General features: G+C 44.5%; 1 protein-coding gene across 1 annotated transcript in view; it reads right to left on the reverse strand.

Annotated features, from left to right (window-relative positions):
- Positions 1 to 27,095, reverse strand: part of mia3 (MIA SH3 domain ER export factor 3) — a 204,501-nt gene that overhangs the window by 56,543 nt on the left and 120,863 nt on the right. Inside the window, exons 17-18 of the mRNA XM_068028070.1 lie at positions 7,924 to 8,062; positions 1,972 to 2,073 (exon numbers count right to left, since the gene is read on the reverse strand). Coding sequence (XP_067884171.1) covers positions 1,972 to 2,073; positions 7,924 to 8,062 — 241 coding nt within the window. The remainder of the gene's footprint in view (positions 1 to 1,971; positions 2,074 to 7,923; positions 8,063 to 27,095) is intronic.

Here is a 27,095-nt window from a genome sequence, read left to right on the forward strand (position 1 = left end):
AGTCCAGAACTAGGGGGCACTGATTTAAAATTAGGGGTCGCCCTTTTAGGACAGAGATAAGGAGAAATTTTTTCTCAGAGGGTTGTGCGACTTTGGAACTCTCTTCCTCAGAAGGTGGTGGAGGCAAGCTCATTGAATATTTTTAAAGGCGGAGGTAGATAGATTCTAGTTAGGCAAGGGAATCAAAGGTTATTGGGGGTAGATGGGAGTATGAAATTTGAGACACAAACAGATCAGCCATGATCTTATTGAATGGTGGAGCAGGCTAGAGGGGCAGAATGGCCAACTGCTGCTCCTAATTCATGTTTGTATATTCATATGACCACCTCGAAGCACAACGGCAATAGACACATGAAAACACCACCATCTGGAGGTTAGCCTCCAAGTGACCACACCATCCTGCCTTGGAATTATATCACAGTCCCTTTGCTGTCGTTTGGTCAAAAACCTAGAACTCCAACCCTAACTGCTTTGTGGGTGTGCCTACACCACAAGGACTGCAGTAGTTCAAGGCGGCAGCTTACCACCACATTCTCAAGAGCAATTAGGGATGACAATAAATGTTGCTATAGCCAGCGACACTGGACTCCCATGAACAAATAAAAAAATTCCTCTCCCACCATGCCCATCAAATTATAACTGGGATTTGGACAGCTTCTAAGGACATTATGCAAGGTGATGTTTCTGTTAGATTTGAGCTGATTTTTTCCCCCTAACACAATCTATTGAATTGGGTTTCAACAAACTTAGCTCCAAAATTTATCCCAAGGAATCAGTCAAATATTAAGATATACTGGTATATTTATCTCTCCACACAATTTAAAGCCTTGCTTGCTGAGTTACTGATCTTGACCCTACACCATGTGAACACATGTTTATAATCAAGGACCTCCAAATGCCCAGATCCCAATCTCAAACATGCACCAAGTAAGGCCCCAAATCAGAGTGGTGTTTCCTCCTGGGAAGACCGCACTCAATGGTTGTCCTGAACAATAAACTGATGGCAACTCATTGGTGTGCACTAATGGTATTACACCACGTCTTGTAATAAAGAGTGTACATCATCAGTATTAAAAACTCAGTACTTAACACCTTGTACTAAAATCAGAGCCATCAGGAGGAATTATTCTCCAATGTACTTTTACCCGAGTCAGAAGGTTGTGTGTTCAAGTTCCACTCCAGACACTTGAACACATAACCTAGGCTGACACTTCAGTGCCATCTTTCAGGTACCATTTTTTAGATGAGACCTCAAACCGAGGTCCCTCTGCCTTCTCAGGTAGGCGCAAAAGATCCCATAGCAATATTTTGAAGAGGAGCCAGGGTGTTCTGGTCAATATTTACCCCTCAGCCAACATCTGGGGAGATGGTGGACAAGTAATCCAGAGGCCCAGGCTAATGCCCTGGCGACACAGGGTTCAAATCCCACCATGGCAGCGGATGGAATTTAAATTCAATTAATAGATTAATAAAACAAAATCTGGAATTGAAAACTCATCTCCATAATGGTGCCATGAAACTATCGATGGTTGTAAAAACCCATCTGGTTCCCTAATGTCCTTGAGAGAAGAAAATCTACCTTACCTGTGTGGTCTGGCCTACATATGACTTCAAACCCACAGCAATGTGGCTGACTCTTAACTGCCCTGTGAAATGGCTTAGCAAGGGCAACAAATGCTGGCCTTGCCAATGACACCCACATCCCATCAAAGAATTATTTTTAAAAAATTGTCGTAAACAGATTACCTGGTCATTTACTTTATTGTCGTTAGTGAAAGCTTATTATGAATAAATTGGCTATTGTATTTCTCATACTACAAGTGACTACACTTGAAAAAGTACTTAATTGGCTGTATAGCACTTTATGATGGTCCACGGTCATGAATGGCGTTATGTCGTATTATGGGATGCCCCATGGTTATGAAAGGCATTCTTTTCACATTAATGAGTCAAAGCCATAAAACTACTCACTTGTACATCTTCACTTCCTCGACAGCCTGCAGTGCTTTTTCATCAGCCGCAGATAGTTTCAGTTCCTTCTCTTGACGCTGACACTCTTCTTGGGACAGCTTTCTACAAGGGGAAAAAGAAAGATTGCCAAACCAGCAAACCGAAGTTGTATCCTTATTTAATGTCACTGATCCTAAACTGTTGTTAAGAAACTTCATTTTTAGAGGATCACCAGTAGCCTCCATCAGCAAGTCAACTAATCAGAAAATAAGTAACTGAAATCAGCTTTCAGTTTAAAGCAGCCCAACCCAGAAACTGCGAGGGCAATAACTCCTCAATGATGGCCAAGGGGGCTCAGTGGATGGAGATGCAATGCAGCGTCGTATTACACCACACAGACCAAAACAGTCTCAGCTTTGATTTCCAGCAAATGCAGAGTTGGTGTATCTCATTCAAGACGGCGGTTGCCTCCTACAACTAGTCTTGTAGCCACAGACATAGGGAACAGGAGAGAAAAGAAAAATCGCTTAATTCCCCAAAGGGTCAAACATGCTTTGTGATGTGATGTGATACTGAGGCCAATGACAAGAATGTACTTTTTCCATTCTGTGCCAAAATAGCTGTCCTCATCCACAGCAGCTATAACAGGCCTCACTGCCCAAGGTAGGAGGGGGAATGGGTTCCTGTACCTAATTCCACGCGTGGACAGGATGCAGCGCATATGCACACAGAACGGCTATTTAAGTGACGCACTAGAGAATTAAGATGCCTGCAGAACTGTACCCCAAGAAAAATGTATTGTTTTATTCAATGGAAGTTTTGTTTTAAAAAAGGAAAAGCTCGCTGGGATGAACAATGTCTCTCAAACAAAATCCATTAATAAAATGGTGCTGACCCGCATCCCCTCCCCGCCGCACACAAACAATCCTATAATTTACTGAAGACAAATTATAGGACTGATGCAGTATTCCACCAAGCCAATTTTCATTTATACAGTCATCTTGACCTTGTTTAAATATATCCATAAATGTGTGTCCAATGGACACTGGATCAAGACAGTTTCACCAAGACAGCAGATTCTCTTTAGAAGAGCAAAGTTATGAAACCCCCACTATTTTCTCCCATTCTGAGTCTTTCCAAGCCGAAATGCATGCAAACTTGCTGATATCACATGGAAACAACCAACATTTCCCTACACAATGGCTGAGATTGGTAATTACATATGAACATACGAATTAGGAACAGGAGTAGGCCACTCGGTCCTTCGAGCCTGCTCCACCATTCTACTAAGTTCATGGCTGAACTGATTACTCCACGTTTCCACCTACCCCCGATAACTTTCCACACCCTTGCTCATCAAGAATCTATCTACCGCTGCCTTAAAAATATTCAAAGACTCTGCTTCCAACGCCTTTTGAGGAAGAGAATTCCAAAGACTCACGACCCTCAGAAAATTTCTCCTCATTTCTGTCTTAAACGGGTGACCTCTTATTTTTAAATCATGACCTAGATTCTCCCACATGGGGAAACATCCTTTCTACATCCACCCTGTCAAGACCCCTCAGAATCTTATATGTTTCAACCAAATCGCCTCTTACTCTTCTAAACTCCAGTGGATACAAGCTTAGCCAATCCAACCTTTCCTCACAAGACAACCCGCCCATTCCAGTTGTTAGTCTGGTAAACCTTCTCTGAACTGCTTCCAAAGCATTGACATCCTTCCTTAAATAAGGAGACCAATACTGTACAGAGTACTCCAGATGTGGTCTCACCAATGCCCTGTATAACTGAAGCATAACCTCCCTATTTTTTAAATTCAATTCCCCTTGTGATAAACAATAACATTCTATTAACTTTCCTAATTACTTGCTGTACCTGCATACTAACCTTTTGCAATTCAGGCACTAGGACACCCAGATCCCTCTACATCTCAGAGCTCCGCTATCTTTCACCATTTAGAAAATATGCTTTTTTATTCTTCCTGCCAAAATGAACTATCACATTTTCCCACATTATACTCCATTTGCCAGATCTTTGCCCACTCACAACCTATCTATATCCCTTTGTAGCCTCATGTCATCTTCACAACTACTTTCTTACCTATCTTTGTCATGAGCAAATTTAGCAACCATAGTCCCTTCATCCAAGTCATTTATATAAATTGTAAAAAGTTGAGGCCCCAGCACTGATCCCTACAGCACACCAAACGTTGCATTTTGCCAACCAGGAAATGACCCATTTATGCCTACTCTGTTTCCTATTAGCTAGCCAATCCTCTATCCATGTCAATATGTTAAATCTGCAATTAAAAGCTAGTCTCAATAATGGTGCTATGAAACCATCATCGATTGTCATAAAAAACCATCTGGTTCACTAATGTCCTTTAGGGAAGGAATCTGCCATCATTACCCGGTCTGGCCTAAATGTGATTCCAGACCCACAGCAATGTGGGTGGCTCTTAACTGCCCTCTGAAATGGCCTAGCATGGCACTCAGGTGCCAAGGGCAATTAGGGATGGGCAACAAATGCTGGCCTTGACAGTGATGTCCACATCCCATGAAAGAATTCAAAGAAATGTCACCCCGTACACCGTGAGCTTTTATTTTCCACAATAACCGTTGATGTGGAACCTTATCAAATGCTTTCTGGAAATCTAAGTACAGTACATCCACCAGTTCCCCTTTATCCACAGCATGTTACTTCTTCAAAGAACTCCAATAAATTGGTTAAACCTTTTTCCCTTTCGCAACACCATGTTGATTCTGTCTGATTACCTTGAATTTTTCTAAATGCCCTGCTATAACGTCTTTAATAATAGCTTCCAACATTTTCCCTCAGACAGATGTTAAGCTAACTGGCTTGTAGTTTCCTGCTTTCTGTCTCCCTCCCTTTTTGAATAAAGGAGTTACATTCGCTATTTTCCAATCTAACGGCGCCTTCCCCGAATCTAGGGAATTTTGGAAAATTAAAGCCAACGCATCAACTATCTCAGTAACCACTTCTTTTAAGACCCTAGGATGAAGTGCAACAGGACCCCGGGACTTGTCATCCCGCAGCTCCAGCAATTTGCTCAGTACTACTTCCCTAGTGATTGTAATTTTCTCGAGTTCCTCCCTCCCCTTCCATTTCCTGATTTACAGCTATTTCTGGGATGTTACTTGCATCCTCTATAGCTAAGACTGATGCAAAATACCTGTTCAATTCATCTGCCATCTCCTTAGTTTTCCTTATTAACTCCCCAGACTCACTTTGTCTAGGACCAACACTCACTTTGTTAAATATCTATAGAAGCCTTTACTATCTGTTTTTATATTTCTAGCTAGCTTTCTCTCGTACTCTACTTTTTCCTTATCAATTTTTTAGCCATTGTTGGCTGTTTTTTATATTCTGTCCAATCTTCTGACCTGCCACCCATCGTTGTGCAATTATATGCTTTTCCTTAAAGTTTCATACTATCTTGAACTTTTTTTTTTAAGTTAACGGCGGATATTGGGTCGTCCCCTTGGAATTTTTTTCTAGTTGAAACGCATCTATTCTGTGTATTCTGAAATATACCCTTAAATGTATGCCACTGCATCTTTATTCAACTATCCCTTGACCTAATTTGCCAGTTCCCTTTAGCTGACTTTGCTTTCATGCCCTCATAATTGCCCACATTTAAGTTTAAAAGACTAGTCTTGGACCCATTCTTCTCTCCCTCAAGCTGAATGTAAAATTCATATGATTGCTGCTGCCTAGGGGCACCTTCACTATGAGGTCATTAATGAATCCTATCTCGTTGCACTATATCATGTCTTGTATAGCCTGCTCTCTGGTTGGCTCCAGAACATGCTGTTCTAAGAAACTATCCCGAAAACATTCTATGAGCTCCTCATCGAGGCCAGCTTTGCCCATCTGATTCTTCCAGTCTATATGTAGATTAAAATCCCCCATTATTATTGTCGTCCCTTTGAGTAGGTCCCATTGTTTCTTCCTTTATACCACATCCTACAGTGTGGTTACTGTTCGGGGACCCGTACACCACTCCCACGAGTGACTTCTTACCTTTATCATCTCATCTCTACCCAAATTGCCTCAACATCGTGGTTTCCTGAACTTAGGTCATCCCTCTCTAATGTGCTAATGCCATTAATTAACAGAGCCACTTCTCCACCTTTTCTGAGCTTCCAGTCCTTGCTAAATATATCCTTCAATATTCAGGTCCCAATCTATGCCATCTTGCAGCCACGTCTCTGTAATGCCCATCAGATCATATTTATTTACTTGTATTTGCACTAATCAGTTAGTCTGTTTTGTTCGAATGCTGCGTGCATTCAGATACAGAGTCTTTAATTTAGTCCTTTTATTATTTTGTAACCTCTAGCCTTGACTGCTGATTTACTCAGAGTTGTACTCTCTATCCCTTCCTGTCGCAGTCTGTCACTTCTCACATTAATACCTTTCTCTCTTGCCTAGTCTCTACTTCTTGATTTACCACATCTTCTCAAATTTGATCCCTCGCCCCCACTATTTACTTTAAAGCCCTCTCTACTTCTAGTTATGCGGCTCGCTAAAACACCAGCCCAGCGCGGTTCAGGTATGGTATAGCCCCCACTTTCCCCAATACTGGTGCTAATGCTCCACGAACCGGAACCCACTTCTACCATACCAATCTTTGAGCCACGCATTCATTTCTCTAATCTTATATGCATTATGCCAATTTGCATGTGGCTCAAGTAATAATCTAGAGATTTCTACCTTTGAGGTTCTGCTTAATTTGGTGCCTAGCTCCTCATATTGACTATGTAGAACTTCCTTCCTTGTCCTGCCTGCGTCGTTGGGACCTACATGGACCACAACGACTGGATCCTCCCTGCTCCAACTGCAAGTTCTTTCCAGCCCTGAGCAGATGTCCCAAACCCTGACACCGGGCAGGCAACACAGCCTTCTGAACTCTCGCTTTTTAAAAAATTCATTCATGGGATGTGGGCATCGCTGGCATTTATTGCCCATCCCAAGCTTCCCTTAACTGAACTGCTTGCTAAGAGTCAACCACATTGCTGTGGGTCAGGAGTCACATGTAGGCCAGACCAGGTAAGGACAGCAGATTTCCTTCCCTAAAGGACAGGAGTGAACCAGATGGGTTTACAACAATCGTCAATGGTTCCATAGTCACCATTAGACTAGCTTTGTTTTTAATTCCAGATTTTTATTAATTATATTCAAATTTCACCATCTGCTCTGGTGGGATTCGAACCCATGTCTCCAGAATATTAGCCTAGGCCTCTGGATTACTAGTCCAGTGACAAAACCACTACACCACTGCCTCCCCTGCTACAGAGAAGTGTCAATTCCCCTCTCCATACTTCCCCCTACTACCACTACATTACTTTTTGCTCCCCCCGCTTGAATGGCTTCCTGTACTAAGGTGCCATGGTCAGTTAGCTCATCCACCCTGCAGAAAGGTTTAAGTTCATGGGGATATTTCAGATGCACACTGTCCTGCTCAATATCTCCAGAATTTTGTACTTTTGTTTCAGCTTCCCATTTTGCATCAGAACAGATCTTCGTAACTACGCAGGCTACTGCTATTGCCAGAAGTTGTTCATAGGCATTGACTCGATCACCACCTAGATGACAGAAAAGCTAACAAGTTCTGCTTACCATCGAGAAGCCCAATAAATAAGCCGTCTCAAACTTTTATTCAAATCCCTGCTGACAGCACTAGCGCTTTAGAATGCTAAAAACACAAAAGGCAGTGTGGGTGCTTGCTCTTCAATTTGAGCTAACCCGTTTAATCCCATCTCTTGCACCCTTTTATATGTCTTTTTAAATATTTATCCAACACCCCTTTAAATGTTAAATTCTCTGCCACAGTAGTCACTTGCGGTACAGCATCAAATACTTCATTAGGCTGGTGTGGAAAACATTCCTAACATGCCCCTCATTCTTCTAGTAGTGATCTCAAGACCTACTAGTGAATCACAGACTTACTTCTGTAGAGCCATCTCCTTCTGGTGATAGAGCTCAGTCAGGATCTCCAGCTTCTGCTGCATGGTTTTAAATTCATTCTCAAGCCTGGACTTCTCTGTTCCAATGGCTACAAAGTTGTGTTCAAGCTGTTTAATTTGCTCTGCGCAAGGAAATATAAATGAAATAAGTGGGTTCTTTCTGACAAGTTATTTTCTATTTTCTTAGGGTCACAGGTTGCTGATTCTATTGGGTTTAATCAATATCACATTAGTCAAGCTATCACAGTAGTGACCAGTCAGTTGGTCTCTTCTCAATTTCTACATGTTGGTAGCTTCATACCAATGGGCATGACCTACCCATACTCATTTGGAAACGACAAAGAGTTCCACTGATATTCAATTTTCACAAAGGGAATAATGGAACTCAATCCCCAAAATACTGGTTAAAAATCAAGATGTGTAGCCCTGAAATTATGGAACAGTTTCACTCATACTGGCAAACTCTCCTTCCATCTGTACGAAACAAACTCTCTTTTGATCCATAGAACTAATGCAACAACTTATATTTACCTCGCACCTTTAATGTAATAATATGTCCCAAGGTGCTTCACAGGTCATAGAGGTAGGTTTTAAGGAGTATCTTAAAGGAGGAAAGCGAGGCAGAAAGATGTAAAGAGGCTATTCCAGAGCTTGGGGCCTAGGCAACTGATGGCATAGCCACCAACAGTGCAGAGATTAAAATTAGGGATGCACAAGAGGCCAGAATTAGAGGAGCGCAGATATCTTGGAGGGTTGTGGACTCGAGAAGATTATAGAGATAGGGAGGGGCGAGGACATAGAGAGATTTGAAAACAAGGATGAGAATTTTAAAATCAAGACACTGCTTGACCAGGAACCAATGTAGGTCAACGAGCACAGAAGTGATAGAGACACAGGCCTTGGCGCAAGTTAAGACACAGGCAGTCGAGTTTTAGATGACCTCAAGTTTACAGAAAATAGCATGTGGGAGAACAGCCAACAGTCCATTGGAATAGTCAAGTCTAGAGGTAACGAAGTCATGAATGAAGGTTTCATCAGATCAGCTAAGGAAGGGGTGAAATCAGGCCATGTTATGGAGCTGGAAATTGGCAGTCTTGGAGATGGCACGAATATGAGGTCGGAAGCTCATCTCGGGGTCAAATGTCACAGCAAGGTTGCAAACAGAATGGCTTAATCTCAGACTGTTGACAGGGAGAGCAATGGAGTCAGCAGCTAGGGAACGGAGTTTGGAATGGGCACCGAAAACAATGGCTTCAGTCTTCCCAATATTTATTGCAGGAAATTTCCACTCACCCAGTACTGAATGTGAGATATGCAGTCTGATAATTCAGCAACAGCAGAGGTGTCGATAGAAGTGGTGCAGTAAAGCTGGGTGTCATCAGCATACATGTGAAATTAACACTATGATCTTGGATAATGTTGTTGAGGGAGAAATAGGAGAGGGCCAAGGGTAGATCCTTGGGGACACCAGAAGGTAACAGGTCAGCAGCAGGAAGAGAAGTCATGCAAGTGATTCTCTGGCTAAGTTTAGATAGGTACGAATGGAACCAGGTGAGAGCTGTCCCACCCAACTGGATGACAGTGGAGAGGCATTGGAATAGGATGGTGTGATCAAATGTGTCAAACAAGTCAAGGAGGACGAGGAGGGAAAGTTTACCATCACCACAGTCACATAGGATGTCATTTGTGACTTTGATAACATAGGAACTAAGGGGTTAACAAATGCCATGTTTAATCTGTTGGATGAATCAATGCAAGTTATGGCCTGATACAATTCACATGAGGCACTATGTTTTCAGGTAGAATGATTTTAAGTGATGTTGCGGTTATGCTCGGGAATAGTTATGCGTTACATATGTATCAATGTATTATCTCAGAATTAAGTTATGGACCTTGTGTTTGGAATCATGTGTGAAATGTATATTTGTGTGCTGTATTGGAGAGATGGTGGGAGATAGTGTTTCACAATAGCAGAAATGGATTTGCTATGAGACAGGATATCTTGAAACTAACTTACTGCATTTCATTTAGGACAGACTCAATCACAATAAGTGAGACTTGTGGGCCTCATGAGGATGGAAATGCAAGTAAAGGTATTGAGAGACCATTCATGTCTGGATGACGGAGATCCCTCAGTGGATCACCACCTTGGCATGGTGGAGAGGCTTGTGCACTCCGACAATCTTGAGTGATGCAGTCAGGAGCTCCTTGCTCCGAGTCAGGCCACATATGGCGGCAAGGTCTCAGGGAAGTGCCAAACAAAGTGTGGTCCAAAAAGTCCTGAACGGCAGAACAGGCAAAGGAAGACTATGCGTCTCACCGGCTGCGAAGGGGGAAGGAGGCTGTAGCGGCAAGGTGGTTCCAGTCATCGTGGTTCGACACATCACCGAAATATGACCAGTCAAGATCGTGTGGACAATGATGGCGCCCCGAGCTCCCCACGTCAAACAAAGTCACGCACAGACTTCTACCAGGGTCCATTTGCCAAGTCCTGTGGTGATGGAGAATTGGCAACGGTAACAGGGTTGTGAAACTGGGAGTCCCTAGTCAAGAATCTGCAAATAGATTCATGAAGGTCATTGGACACCTGTGCTGGGACAGTATTGTCTTGGGGCAGCAGCATCAGTGACTGCGCAGTTCTCTTCAGGATACCCTCTGCTCAACCCAATGGGGAGGGGGCTAGAAAAGGTGCCCTAAAAATAGGCTGTCTCACTTTCTCCTGGCTGAGGAACCACATCCTGCGGGATCATCATCTTCATGGTCAAAGGAAGAAAACTTTAAATTTTGCAACCTGGAATGTTAGAACACTGGACAATCTCAAGAGTGACCATCCAGAAAGAAGAACTGCAGTCACATCACACGAGCCATCAAGACACAAAATTGACATCGCCGCCCAAGGTGAAATCTGCCTTCCTGAAGAGGGGCAGCTGAAGGAACAAGCCGGGTGATATACCTTCTACAGGAAAGGCTGACAGTGATCCTCGTGTCCACGGAGTTGGTTTTGCCATCCAGAATAGGATCTTGGATGCACCACCAGAACTCCCCAACAAGACTCGTGGCACTTCATCTACAGCTCAGCTGTAATCAATATGCCACTGTCATCAGCCCTTATACCCTGACTCGGAACTTCGATGAAGAGTTTAAGGAAAAATGCTATTCTGACCTTGAAGTGCTAACTGCCATCCCAAAAGAGATCATTCTTCTGGGGGACATTAATGCCAGGGTAGACGTGACTCCGATGTCTGGAGAGGAAGCACTGAGAAAAATGAGGTGGGAAAAGCCAATACAAATGGTGTCCTCCTGCTGACAAAGTGTGCCCAGCATGGCCTCATTATAACAAACATCCTCTTCTGCCAGAAGGACAAATACAAATTCACATGGAAGCATCCTAGATCAAAGCACTGGCATCTCCTAGGTTATGTCATAGTTCGAATCAAAGAGCTAAGTGATGTCTGCATCACTCGATCCATGCAGGACAGATCGACTTGTTCCATCGGCGATGAACATCCACCTAGTTCCAAGACATCGCAAGACTCAAAAGTCCAAGAGGAAGATGATCAATGTCTCAGCCCTAAAGCAGCCCGACCAAAGAGAGGAATTCCAAGTATAGCTCAAAACCAATCTGGAAAATCTTCATGCATCCAACTCAATTTCAGAACGGGGGAACAAATAAAAGTCAGCTGTACGAGACTCTGGTGTTCTTTTTTTAATTCATGGGATGTGGGCATCGCTGGCTAGGCCAGCATTTATTGCCCATCCTTAATTGCCCTTGAGAAGGTGGTGGTGAACTGCCTTCTTGAACCACTGCAGTCCATGTGGGATAGGTATACCCCACAGTGCTGTTAGGAAGGGAGTTCCAGGATTTTGACCCAGCGACAGTAAGGGAGCAGCGATATAGTTCCAAATCAGGATGGTGTGTGACTTGGAGGGGAACTTGTGGTGGTTCCCATGCATTTGTTGCCCTTGTCCTTCTATATGGTAGAGGTCGCGGGTTTGGAAGCTGCTGTCTAAGGACCCTTGGTGCGTTGCGGCAGTGCATCGTGTAGATGGTGCACATTGCTGCCACTATGCGTTGGTGGTGGAGGGTGTGAATGATTGCGGATGGGGTGCCAATCAAGGGGGCTGCTTTGTCCTGGATGGTGTCGAACTTCTTGAGTGTTGTTGGAGCTGCACCCATCCAGACAAGTGGAGAGCATTCCATCACACTCCTGACTTGTGCCTAGTAGATGGTGGACAGGTTTGGGGAGACAGGAGGTGAGTTACTCGCCACAGGATTCCTAGCCTCTGACCTGCTCTTGTAGCCATGGTATTTATATGGCTACTCCAGTTCAGTTTCTGGTCAATGGCAGCCCCGAGGATGTTGATAGTGGGGGATTCAGCGATGGTAATGCCACTGAATGTCAAGAGGAGATGGTTAGATTCTCTCTTGTTGGAGATGGTCATTGCCTGACACTTGTGTGGCGCGAATGTTACTTGCCACTCATCAGCCCAAGCCTGGATATTGTCCAAGTCTTGCTGCATTTCATCACGGACTGCTTCAGTATCTGAGGAGCCACGAATGGTGAACATTGTGCAATCATCAGCGATCATCCCCACTTCTGACCTTATGATTGAAGGAAGATCATTGATGAAGCAGCTGAAGATGGTTGGGCCGAGGACACTACCCTGAGGAACTCCTGCAGTGATGTCCTGGAGCTCAGATGATTGACCTCCAAGAACCACAACCATCTTCCTTTGCGCTAGGTATGACACCAACCGAAGAGTTTTCCCCGATTCCCATTGACTTCAGTTTTGCTCAGGCTCCTCGATGCCACACTTGGTCAAATGTTGCCTTGATGTCAAGGGCAGTCACTCTCACCTCATGAGTTCAGTTTATTTGTCAATGTTTGTGTCCAGACCATCGGGTTCAAGCAACGTCGTCACCAAGACTGGTTCAACGAAAGGGATACTGAAATGTGACCTCCTGGAACAAAAACGAGCTGCCTTCACTGCCTAGCAGAACAACCCTAGGCGGCAAGAAAAAAAGGCAACATTCCAATAGCTCAAGGCTGACACCCAACAACAAATCTGGAAGATAAAAGTGGTGGAAGGAGAAAGCCTGAGAGATCCATCATAATATATGAAACTTTTCTGAAGCCACAAGGACCATCTATAGAACAAGGTCAAATGGACAAAAGAGCTGAACTCACAGGATGGTATCTCTCTTAAGGCTGACAATACCATGTCAACGCTGGAAAGAACATTTTCAACAACTCGAATCCACAGTGGCAGCAAATAACTCTTCAGGCTATCTCCCAGTACCCTGTGGTAGAATCCATGGATGAACCACCATCAATAGAAGAGCTGCAATAAGCAATCAAATGAAAATCAAAGCCTGCAGCCCCGATGGTATTCCAGCTGAGGTCTTCAAAACTGGTGTGCCTTTGCTCACATCAAGATTCCATGCACTCATCCTACGGATCTGCAAGGAAAAAGCACTTTCCCCACCACCCCCAACTTCAGGAATGCAACAATTGTAATTATAGTCGTTTGATAGTACAGAACTTGGGTATTGCTGAAAATAGAGACATTTTGTCGAAGCTTTTCATCTTGCACTCATCAGGACAACTCGCAAGAATACCAATGTAAGGGAAACAACAAATTTATCCAGTATAAGAGAGTGCTGATTGTTTGGCAAGTGGACTCTGATCACTAGAGGCATTGCCATGGAGAATGCACTAGTTTACGGTGACTGACAGTTAATTGCCAAGCTTTGTTTGAAAATTTAAACCAGGCAGCTTGACTCTGATTAGTCAAGGCATTTCCCTGAGGAATGAACCAGCGAATGGCTGTCACTTATTTTGTTCAGCTGAAACAGGCGCAATGAGTGTACATGTTCTTTCTGTCCGCAAAGAACAAGGCCCTGTGTATTAATAAATGCAGCTTCCAGTATGCACAAATGCGCCACACTGTGAGCCCGACTGGCAATCTTAAATTGGTTGTCAGCATAATTCTTAGCACACTGAGGATTATTTAGCAAACGTTGTCGAATGACGGAATCACATCTAACGTTGGCCATGGTTTTGAGTTTTGCAAGCATGGGCTTGCTGGGCACGGCCTGTACCTTGCCCATTGCGAACAGCAGAAGGGAAATGTTGTTTGATATGATCCGCCAGTCTTTGGGACAGACAGCCTATATACCTAGCATCACACTGGAATTGAAATTCATACATCACATTACTCATTTGTGTGATGAGCAGAACTTTTTTTGGCTTGACAGCAGCATCCTGTAGTGACGAACACCACACATGTTGCCACTGCATCGTAGCAGCTTCAAACAGCTGGCCTCACCTGTTGTTCAAATTTTTGGGACACATTACCCTTCCAGGGTAATCTGAGGTTGACTGAGCACTTTTCAGGGCCGAAAATGTAATGGTTAGATGTCATTACATCAAAGACACGTTTCTCATGGAATCTAACAAAGATGTTTGCGAGAGCTAGGCCTAGAGGGGATCCCATGGCAACACCATCTATTTGGGCATACATGGTGTCGTTAAAACTGAACTCAACTGCGTGAGTTGCCGTGTTCATGAGTTCAATGAATACTGATTCACACAATGGTGGCAGGTCTAGACCACCCGGATATAGTGCTGCAGCACAAATATTTATGGCTTCCTTAATTGGTACGTTGGTGAACAGGCTAGCAATGTCAAATGAGCACATGGACACAACCTTGCTATCAATTTGCATGTCCTGTATGGTCTTCGCAAACGTGACAGAATCCTTCACTGTGTATGTGAAGAACTTGCTCAAAACTGGTTGTAACAATTCACTCAACCATTTGGCCAATTTATGTTGTGCAAAACCAGTCATAGAGGGACATCACGTTCCCCTCTTGTCCAAACCAGGGAAAATCCTGACATGCATTCCCCTGAATTGCCTACTTCCTGTGGTAGACAAAATCCTCCGAGAGACACAGTGTGGCTTTAGACACTCCAGAGGAACCTCCAACATGGTCTTTGTTGCCCGAAAAGTTTAGGAAAAATGTCTAGACCACCATGAGGAATTCTTCATTGCATTCATCGGCCTGACCGAAGCATTTGACTCAGTAAATCGCGAGGCTCTGTGGATTGTGCTCCAAAGATTTGGATGTCCAAGAAACCTCATCACAATCCTGCAATTGCTCCATGATGATATGACTGAAACTGTCTTGAGTGGGAAATCTGACACAGACACCTTCAAAATCCAGACCAGGGTCAAGCAAGGCTGTGTGATAGCCCCCATATGATTTATAATCTACCCAACAGTGGCTATTCTGATCAAAGATCAGCCGCCCTCTGGTGTGAGTATTAAAGACTGCCTAAATGGAAATCTCTAACCTTTGTCGCCTCCGTGCCAAAACTAAACTGACCACCATAGACATACATGATCTACAGTTTGCAGATGACTGCGGTGCCATTACCCACTCGACATCAGATCTGCAAGCCACTCTCAATCTCTTCAATTCTGCATACGAGAGACTCAGCCTGTCCTTGAACGTTGCCAAAGCGAAACTAATATCAACCCACACCTGGTCAGCCAAATATTCCACCTCCCATATATGTTAAAGGAGACACTTTGGAATATATTGAACACTTCCCATACCTTGGCAGTTACCTCTCTCCACGGGCCACAATTGACGAGGAGATCCAACACCAGATCGGCTGCACCAGCTCAGCCCTCTACAAACTACAGCAGCGAGTGTTTGACAAGAGAGACCTCTGCAAGTCAACAAAAGCCCTAGTGTACAAGAGCAGTTGTTGTCACCACATTCCTGTACTGCAGCAAGACCTGGACTGTGCATCAGTGACACATAACAGCGCAAGAGAAATTCCATCAGCATTGCCTCTGCCGTATCCTCTGGAGTCCATGGGAGGACTGAACAAACGCTCGTGTCCTGCTTGAAGCCAGCTCCACGAGCACTCAGGCAAAACTCCTGCAAAACCAACTTGGATGGACTGGACAGTGTCCGGATGGCCAAAAATCGCCTCCCCGCCAGGTCCTGTTCTCTCAACTCACAAATGGCCAGCGCTCCGGAGGAGGACAAAGAAAACGCTTCAAAGACACTCTGCAGCTCTCTTTGAAGTATGGCAGCATTGAAATTGATGACTTGCTACTTGGAGGAACTTGCTACCAATCGTTCAAAATGGCAACAACTTGTCCATCAAGCTGCATCATGACGCCTTAATGATGAGGCACAGCAATGGCAGAGAAGGAAGCAAATCCTGCACTCTGGATCCCACTGCCTCGTGGGACTTTCTACCCCACGTGCCCAAAGATCTGTGGGTTAAGAATCAGCCTGTACAGTCCCCTGAAGACCCATGGCAGAAACCTGCGATCTTGGGTTGACAACATCCTCGAATCAAGGGACAGCCGAGGGCGTTGATGGGGACAGCAAACATTCCCCATTGTCTGACAATGATTTAGGCCATCAAGCTACCTGCAGAGATAATGTATGGAAGGTCAGGTCATAACTGGCCAATCTAACTATTTACAAACGAACCAAGAGGAGACAACGTATACAAGGTGAGATCATACCTGACAAATTGAAAGGGCTAAGGTGGAATGTATCCTAGTATGGAATGAAGGAACCCTCGGAGGGGGGCATAAATAAAAGGTGCTGAGACATATCGGCATGCACCAATTCGAAGAAGAGACCACCTGACAATCGACAGAACACCTCAAAAGAGAAGACTGCGCTACAGCAGCTCAGGAAGCAAGAACCGAGGATACTCTGCACTCTGCCGTAAAACTACTGCCGTTGCTTCAATATTGCGCGTGTATTCCTGCTGTGCTTAATAAACTCTCTATCTTGATTTAAGAACAGGGTCTGTACCTTGTGGGTCAAAAGCTAGTCAACATCCCGCCTAACATACAAAAAAAGGAAGAGCTGTTTCATTACTGTGGCAGGGGCAGAAACCTGATTGGAAGGATTCAAATGTGGAGTTCTGGGAAAGATGGGAACAGATTTGGGAGGTGACAATATGTTCAAGGACTTGAGAGGAAAGGGAGGTTGGAGATGGAGTAGTAGTTTGCAAGGGCAGTGGGGTTATGAGTTGGTTTTTTGAGGAGGGCGATGATGACATCAGATTTAAAAGGAGGGACAACACCCGACATTCTTCTGGGGGAGGGTGAACAGCCAGAGCTCGTGGTCCACATTGGTACCAATGACCTAGGTAAGGTGGTGAGATCCTGAAAGCAGATTTTAGGCAGTTTAGATTAAAAAGCAGGGCCTCAAAAGCAGTAATCTCAGGATTCCTCCCATTCCCACGTGCAAGTGAACATAGGAATAGGAGAACTGAGCGATTGAACACATGGCTGGAGAACTGGTGTAGCAGGGAGGGCATCAGATTTCTGAGGCATTGGGACCTGCAAAAGATGGACGGGTTGCATCATAGCAGGACTGGGACAAATATCCTCGAAGGGAGATTTGCTAGTGCTGCCGGGGAGGGTTTAAACTAAATTGTCAGGGGAATGGGAACCTGAGAGGAAGCTCAGATTGGAGGGAAGACAAACTGGTAACTTGTCTGGGGTGTGGGAACCGGGAGCAAGTATCAGAGAGGAATACCAAGCAGCATAGAATACTGGGGGAGATAGATAGCATGAGAGTAGGGAATAAGAAGTTATTAAGTGGTGTAGGAGTAAGGGAGAAAGTAATAAAGTCTGAATCAGGGTTAATATGCATGTATGTGAATACACGGAGTGTGGTTAAGATGACTGGTGGGGTACAGGCGCAGAATGCCATGTGAAACTATGTTGTGGCTATAACAGAGACCTGGCTCAAAGAAGGGCAGGACTGGGTGTTAAATATTCCTGGATACAAGGTGTTGAGGAAAGATAGGAAAGGAAAAAAAGTGTGAGGGGTGACGGTATTGATTAAGGAGAGCATTGCAGTGTTGGAGAAAAAGGATGTCCCAGAGGGGTCGAGGTCAGAATCAATTTGGCTCAAGCTAAGGAACAAAAAAGGGTGCTGTTACATTGCCAAGTGTTGTCTATAGGCCACCAGCTAGTGGGAAGAACATGGAGGAACAAATTTGCAAGGAAATTACAGAAAGGTGCAAAAATTATAGGATAGTTTATAATGGAGGACTTCAATTATCCAAACATAGACTGGGATAGTAGTAGTGTAAAGGGCAGTGAAAGGCAAGAGTTCCTAGTGTGCGATCAGGAAACTTTTCTACAACAGTATGTTGCTAGTCCAATGAGAATGGAGGCACTGCTAGACCTGGTTCGTGGAAATGAAGTGGGCCAAATGGATCAAATATCAGTAGGAGAGCATTTAGGGTATAGTGATCATTGTATCATAGGGTTAGGCTGACTATTGAAAAGGACAAAGAGCAATCCAGGGTAAGAATAATTAACTGGGGGAAGGCAACTTCAATGGGGTAAGAATGGAGCTGGGGCGAATAAATTGGAGTCAAAACCAGTAGATGAACAATGGGCTACCTTCAAAGAGGACACAGTTGGGCACAGTTGAAGTATGTTCCCTCAAAGGGGAAATGTTAGGCAAACAAATCCAGAGCTCCCTGGATGACAAAAGAGGTAGAGAGTATGATTAAGAAAAAGTGTGCTTATGACAGATGCTAGCTAGAAAATACTACTGAGAACCAGGCTGAATATAGAAGATCCAGAGGGGAAGTGAAAAAACAAATAAGAGAAGCAAAGGGAGCATGAAAAGAGACTGGCAGCTAACATTAAAGGGAAATCCCAACGTTTTCTATAGGCATATAAATAGTAAAAGGGTGGTAAAAGGAGGAGTGAGGCCGATTAGGGACCAGAAAGGGGATTTACACGGAGACAGAGGGCACAGCTGAAATATAAAATGAATACTTTGCATCTGTCTTTACCAAGGAAGATGCAGCAACCCAGGCAATGTTGAAAGAGGAGATAATTCAGACACTAGAGGGGTTTAAAATTGATAAAGAGTAAGTATTAGATAGGCTGTCTGTACTTAAAGTGGATAAAGCACCAGGGCAGGATGAGATGCATCCAAGGAAACTGAGGGAAGTGAGGGTGGAAATCGCAGAGGCACTGGCCATAATTTTTCAGTCTTCCTTAGACACTGGGATGGTGCCAGAGGACTGGAGAATGTTACACCCATGTTTAAAAACGGATGTAAAGATAAGCCCAGCACCTACATGCCTGTCAGTTTAACTTTGGCAGTGGGAAAACTTCTAGAAAAAATAACTCGGGATGCACAGTGGCGCAGTGGTTAGCACCGCAGCCTCACAGCTCCAGGGACCCGGGTTCGATTCTGGGTACTGCCTGTGCGGAGTTTGCAAGTTCTCCCTGTGACTGCGTGGGTTTTTGCTGGGTGCTCCGGTTTCCGCCCACAGCCAAAGACTTGCAGGTGATAGGTAAATTGGCCGTTGTAAATTGCCCCTAGTGTAGGTAGGTGGTAGGGAATATGGGATTACTGTAGGGTTAGTATAAATGGGTGGTTGTTGGTCGGCACAGACTCGGTGGGCCGAAGGGCCTGTTTCAGTGCTGTATCTCTAAAATAAAAAATCAATGAGAACAGGGAAATGGCAGATAATTTAAACCAATATTTTGCATCAGTCTCCACCGTGGAGGACACTATAAACATCCCAACAATAATAGAACAAGGTGTAAACGGGAGGGAGGAACTTGTAACAATCTCAATCACGAGGGAAAAGGTGCTGGACAAACTGATGGGACTAAAGGCAGACAAGTCACCAGGACCTGATGGCCTGCATCCAAGGGTTTTAAAAGTGGCTGCAGAAATAGTACAGGCATTGGTCATAATACACCAAAACTCACTGGGTACCAGCGGATTGGAAAACCGCTAATGTGACAGCCCTATTCAAGAAAGGAGGGAGACAGAAAGCAGGAAACTATAGACCAGTTAGCTTAACATCAGTCATTGGGAAAATGCTAGAGTCCATTATTAAGAAATAGCAGGACATTTAGAAAAACATAATGCAATCAAACAGAGTCAGCATGGATATATGAAAGGGAAATCATGTTTGACAAATTTGTTAGAGTTCTTTGAGGATATAACAAGCAGCATGGATAAAAGGGAACCGGTAGATGTTGTGTATTTGGATTTTCAGAAGGCGTTTGATAAGGTGTCACATAAAAGGTTATTGCACAAAATAGGAGCTCACGGTATTAGGGGTAATGTGTTGGCATGGATTGAGGATTGGCTAACACACAGAAGGGAGAGTGTCGGAATCAATGGGTCTTTTTCAGGTTGGAAAGCCGTAACTACTGGGGTGCCACAAGGATCGGTCCTAGGGCCTCATCTATTTACTATCTACATTAATGACTTGGAGGAAGGGACAAAGTGTAGAGTATCCAAATTTGCTGACGATACAAAAATAGGTGGGAAGGCATGTTGTGATGAGGACACAAAGAATCTGCAAAGGGACATAGATAGGTTAAGTGAGTGGGCAAAAATTTGGCAGATGGTGTTCAATGTGGGAAAGTGTGAGGTCATCCACTTTCGTAGGAAGAATAAAAAGGCAGATTATTATTTAGATGGAGAAAGACTACAAAATACAGCAGTACAGAGGGCATTCTTGTGCATGGAACACAAAAGGTTAGCATGCAGGTGCAACAAGTAATTAGGAAAGCAAATGGAATTTTAGCCTTTATAGCTAGGGGATTAGAGCTTAAAAATAGGGAAGTCCTGTTACAACTGTACAGGACGTTGGTGAGGCCACACCTGGAGTACTGCTGACAGTTTTGGTCCCTGTATTTAAAGAAGGATGTACTAGCATTGGAGGCAGTTCAGAAAAGGTTCACTAGGCTGATTCCTGGGATGAAGGGGCTGTCTTATCAAGAGTGGCTAAACAGGTTAGGCCTTTATTCACTGGAGTTTAGAAGAATGAGAGGTAATCATATAGAAACATATAAGATTTTAAGGGGGCTTGACAGGGTAAAGGTTGAGAAGATGTTTCCACTAGTGGGGGAATCTCGAACTAGGGGACATAATTACAGAATAAAGGGGCACACATGTAAAACTGAGATGCGAAGTAATTTCTTCTCTCAGAGGGTGGTGAGTCTCTGGAATTCTCTGCCTTAGAGAGTTGTGGAGGCTAGGTCACTAAATGTATTGAAGGAGGAGGTAGATAGATTTTTGAAATCTTGGGGAGTCGAGGGTTATGCCGAGCAGGCCCGAAAGAGAAGTTGAGGATTGGGACAGATCAACCATGATCTTATTGAATGGCGGGGCAGGCTTGAGGGGCTAAATGGCCTACTCCTGCTCCTATTTCTTATGTTCTAATAATCACATGGACAAATGCAAGTTAATTAAGGAAAGTCAGCATGAATTTCTTAAGGGAAAATCATGTTTAACTAACTTGCTGGAGTTTTTTGAGGTGGTAACAGAGAGGGTTGATGAGGGCAATGCTGCTGATGTGAGGTACATGGACTTTCAAAAGGCAATTGATACAGTGCCACACAACAGACTTGTGAGCAAACTTAGAGCTCAACAAATAAAAGGGATGGTAGCAACGTGGATACGGAATTGGCTGAGTGACAGGAAACAAAGAGTAGTGGCTAATGGATGTTTTTTGGGCTGGAGGAAGGTTTGTAGTGGAGTTCTAAGGGGTCAGTGTTGGGACCCTTGCTTTTCCTGATATATATTAATGACCTAGACCTTGGTGTACAGGGCATAATTTCAAAGTTTGCAGACGATACAAAACTTGGAAGCATTGTGAACTGTGAGGAGGATAGTGTAGAACTTCAAAAGGACATAGACAAGTTGGTGGAATGCCAGTCAAGCAGATGAGGTTCAATGCAGAGAAATGTGAAGTGATTCATTCTGGTATAAAGAACATGGAGACACAATATAGAATAAAGGGTACAATTCTAAAGGGGGTGCAGGAGCAGAAGGACCAGAGTGCATATATGCATAAGTCATTGAATGTGGCAGGACAGGTTGAGAGAGCAGTTAATAAAACCTACAGTATCCCCTAGACTTTATTAAGAGAGGCACAGAGTACAAGAACAAGGAAATTATGTTGAACTTGTATAAGACACTAGTTTGGCCTCAGCTGGAGAATTGCGTCCAGTTCTGGGCACCGCACTTTAGGAAAGATGTGAGGGTATTGGAGAGAGTACAGAAAAGATTCACGAGAATGGTTTGAGGGATGAAGAATTTCAGTTATGACGATAGATTGGAGACGTTAGGACTGTCTTCTTTGGAGAAGAAAAGGCCGAGAGGTGATTTGATAGAGGTGTGCCAAATCATGAGGGGTCTGGACAGAGTAGAGAGAAACTGTTCCCACTCGTGAAAGGATCAAGAACGATAGAGTGCAGATTTAAAGTATTTGACAAGTGAAACAAAAGTGACATGAGGAAAAACTTTTTCACGCAGCCAGTGGTTAAGGTCTGGAATGCACTGCTCGAGAACGTGGTGGAGGCAGGTTCAATTGAAGCATTCAAAAGGGAATTAGACAGTTATATGGAAAGGAAGAATGTGCAGGGTTATGGGGAGAAGGCAGGGGAATGGAACTGAGGGAACTGCTCTTTCAGAAAGCCAATGCAGACACGATGGGCCGAATGGCCTCCTCTGCACTGTAACGATTCTGAGATTCTGTGAACACCTGGAGAGAGAGAAAACCGTTTACAATATCAGTTAACATGGGGACCAGGAGGGGAAGTTGGATGATCAGCAGTTTAGTGGGAACAGGATCGAGGCAGCAGGAGGTAGCTCTCATGGACAATATGAGCTCAGACAGGGCATGAGGGAAAATTGGAGAGAGAGAAAAATGCGAGTTCAGGGCTAGGGCAGAGGGAAGCATTAGAGGAAGTTTGGCCAAGTGAGCTAGCAGAAGGGAGGGACGCAGAGGCAGCTGATTAGATGTTCTCGATCTTAGTGACAAAGAAGTTCAAGAGGTCCTTGCACTTACTGTTGGAAGGAAGGGTGGAGGGGACAGGGGAGAGGGATTTAAGGTGACGGTTTGCACTAGAGAAAAGAAGCCGGGCATTATTTTTGAATTCTAGGATGATGCTGGAATAGCGAGCAGGTTTAGCAGACAAGAGCAGGACCTGATAGCGTTTTAAGTGGTCCAGCCAGATCTGTCGGTGGATAGTTAACCAGTTGTATGCCATATCCTTTCAATTCTGTCTCTTGGACTTAAGGAAGCGGAGATGAGGGCCATACCGGGGGAACGGCCAGGATGAGAGAGACTGATTTTTTTTATTGGGACTAGGGCATCAAAGGTGGAGGTGAGGGTACGCTTGATTAAAATCAGTAGCTGCAAAAATTGCTGCGGTGAACAGAGGGCCAAAGGCTCTAGTTGGGATTTTGAAAGTGCAGTTTTAAGTGAATTGGGGAATATTTTTTTCCAGGGACAGATACAGAGGTAGGTAGGATTGGGGCATGGAAGGGGAATGTGAATGAACAGTGCTACAAGGAGTGATCAGAGATGGCCTTATCTGTATTTAATATGATGGGACTAGCAAGACCACGTGAGATGGCAAGGCCGTGAATATGGGTTGGGTAGTTTACATGGAGGAAGAGATTTAGGGAGGATAAGAGGAACTCAGAGGAGAGGCAGCATGATGAGTTGAGACAGAGACTGAAATCACCAAGGATGAGAAGTTGTTCAATGCAGAGGCTGAGGGAGGGAGGAAGGCACTGAAGATACCTGTGAGAATTTTTGTTTTAAACCATACTTGGGAATGCTGATTTTGAAAGAGAGGTGAGAGGGGTGGAACAAGGCGAGATGCTAAAAGGAGGAGAAAGTGCCAGAGGAGTAGGGGCTTAGACCAAGGTATGACCTGGTGATAAGCGCCATACTGCCACGGCCACAGTCTCTGTGGAGCAAGTGGTAGAAGATATAGCCAGGCAAGGATGCTTCATTTAGTGTGAAGGTTTTATCACTCCTCAGCCAGGTTTCCATTAAGGCTGAAAGTTTCCAAAGAGCACAGCTGACTGGTGAGTAAGTCCTGGTGGGTATTTTTCAAACGGGATTGAATTGTAAGTCATTGTTTTAGTAAGACTTAGTTGTTTTTATGAAATTATAATCTTCTAAAGTTTTAAATTTAAAGGGTTTAGTCATGGCAGGAGAGCTTAAAGCCGTGGTTTGCTCCTCTTGCTGCATGTGGGAATCCGGGAACATTTCCAGTCCCCAGGACCAGCATGTGTGCAGGAAGTGCGTACAGCTGCAGCTCCTGGAAGCTCGGGTTTCAGAGCTGGAATTGCGGCTGGAAACACTGTGGAGCATCCGTGAGTCTGAGAGCATTGTGGATAACACGTATAGAGAGGTGGTCACACCGCAGCTGAAGGGACTTGAGGAAGGAAGGGAATGGGTGACCACCAGGCAGTCCAAGAGAATCAGGCAGGTAGTTCAGGAGTCCCCTGGGGTCCAGTTTGCAAATCGGTATTCCATTTTGGAGGCTGATGAGGCTGGTTCCTCCAGAGAGTGCGGACAGAGCCAAGCTTCTGGCACCGCAAGCAGCCTGTTTGTACAGGAAAGGGGAAAGAGAGGAAGAGCAATAGTAATAGGGGATTCTATAGTCAGGGGAACAGATAGGCGCTACTGTGGCCGTCAACGTGACTCCAGGATGGTGTGTTGCCTCCCTGGTGCCAGGGTCCGGGATGTCACTGAACGTCTGCAGGGCATCCTGAATGTGGAGGGTGATGAGGCAGAGGTCATGGTACATGTTGGCACCAATGACATAGGTAGAAAGAGGGATGAGGTCTTGCATCAAGAATTCTGGGATTTAGGCAGTAGAGTAAAAAGCAGGACCTCTCAGGTTGTAATCTCTGGATTACTCCCAGTGCCATGTGTTAGTGAGTATAGAAATAGGAGAATAGCACAGATGAACGCGTGGCTTAAGAGTTGGTGCAGGATGGAGGGTTTTAGATTCCTGGAGCACTGGGACTGTTTCTGGGGAAGGTGGGACCTGTACAAGCGGGACGGTCTACATCTGAACCAGAGGGGGACTAGCATCCTTGCTGGTGGGTTTGCTAGTGCTGTTGGGAGGACTTTAAACTAATTTAGCAGGGGAGGAGATGCAGACTCCGAGCAGAATAGGGACACATCTAAACACTGGAAAGCGAACAGGTCAGAGGGAATACAGCGGAAGTAAGTTTCAAGGGAGTAAGACCAGGATGGAAGGCCTCTACTTTAATGCCAGGAGTATTGCAGGTAAAACGGATGAGTTAAAGGCAAGGATTGACACGTGGAATTGTGATATAGTAGCCATCACGGAGACATGGTTGAGGGAGGGGCAGGATTAGCAGCTCAATGTCCCGGGATATAGAATCTTCAGGCGAGACAGAGGAGGGGGTAAAAGAGGAGGGGACATTGCACTATTAGTTAAGGAATCAGTTACTGCAGTAAGGAGATGATATCTTGGAGGGGGCATCAAATGAAGCTTTTTGGGTAGAGTTTAGGAATAAAAAAGGGACAGCCACATTGCTAGGTGTTTATTATAGACCCCCAGATAGTGAGTGGGAAATTGAGGAGCAAATATATGTGCAATTTGCAGAGGTGTGTAAAAATAACAGGGTAATTATATTGGGTGATTTCAACTTTCCCAACATTAATTGGGATAGTCATCGTGTTAAGGGCTTAGATGGAGTGGAGTTCTTAAAATGTATACAGGAGAACTTTTTAGCTCAATATGTACAGGATCCAACAAGGGAGGGTGCAGTGCAGGACCTAATTCTGGGGAATGAAGCCGGACAGGTGGTTGATGTGTTGGTGGGGGTGCATTTTGGTGATAGTGACCATAACATGGTACAATTTAAGCTTGTTATGGAGAAAGAAATAAACAAGTTGCAAAAAAAGTTTTAGATTGGGGGGGGAGCGAATTTTAGTAAAATAAGGTAGTATCTGGCCAAAGTAGACTGGAAAGTGTTACTTGTCGGGAAATCTACAGAAGACCAGTGGGGGGCATTTAAAAAGGAAATGGGGAGGGTACAGGCCCAACATGTTCCCTCTAGGGTAATAGGTAGGAGCAACAAGCCCAGAGAACCATGGATGACCAGAAACATTCAGGGTACGATGAGAAGGAAAAGAGGCTTTCAGCAAATACAAGGAGAGCAAATCAATGGAAGCAATAGTGGAGTACAGAAAGTGTAGGATGGAGCTTAAGAAAGCAATTAGGAGAGCAAAGAGGGGATATGAGAAAGCTCTGGCTGGTAAAAGTAGGGAAAATCCCAAGATATTCCATAAGTATATCAATGGGAAGAGGATAACCAGGGAAAGAGTAGGACCCATTAGGGACCAAGGGGGAAGTTTGTGGGTGGAGCCAGAGGACATTGGTAGGGTGTTGAATGAATACTTCACATCTGTCTTCACCCAAGAGAATGAGGATGTAGATATGGAACTTAGAGAGAGAGACTGTGAGGTTCTTGAGCAAATTGTCATAGGGAGGTTTTGGAAGGCTTAAAAGTGGACAAATCTCCAGGTCCAGATGATTTGTGTCCCAGGATGCTGTGGGAGGCGAGGGTGGAGATTGTAGGGGCTCTGACCCTAATTTTTAATTCCTCTCTGGCCACGGGGGAGGTGTCAGAGGACTGGAGAACAACTAGTGCGGTCCCACTATTGAAGAAAGGTTGTAGAGATAAGCCAGGGAACTACAGACCAGTGAGTCTCACGTCAGTGGTAGGGAAACTATTGGAGAAAATTCTGAAGGAGAGAATCTATCTCCACTTGGAGGGGCAAAATTTGATTAGGAATAGTGAGCATGGCTTTGTCAGAGGAAGGTCATGCCTAACAAATTTGATTGAATTTTTTGAGCATGTGACCAGGTGTGTAGATGAGGGTAGTGCAGTTGATCTAGCTTACATGGATTTCGGCAAAGCCTTTGACAAGGTCCCACATGGGAGACTTATCAAGAAAGCAAATGCACATGGGATACAGGATAACTTGATAAGGTGGATTCAAAATTGGCTTAGCTGTAGGAGACAGAGAGTGATGACAGACGGCTGTTTTAGTGACTGGAAGTCAACGCCCAGTGGCGTACCACAGGGATCTGTGCTGGGTCCCCTATTGTTTGTCATTTATATCAACGACATAGATAACTATGTGGGGGGTAGGATCAGTAACTTCACGGATGACTCAAAGATTGGCCGAGTGGTTAACAGTGAAGTGGAGTGTCTTAGGTTACAGGAAGATATAGACGGGATGGTCAAATGGGCAGAAAAGTGGC

This window comes from Heterodontus francisci, chromosome 3 (assembly GCF_036365525.1).
Source record: "Heterodontus francisci isolate sHetFra1 chromosome 3, sHetFra1.hap1, whole genome shotgun sequence".
In the NCBI taxonomy this organism is placed as follows: domain Eukaryota; kingdom Metazoa; phylum Chordata; class Chondrichthyes; order Heterodontiformes; family Heterodontidae; genus Heterodontus; species Heterodontus francisci.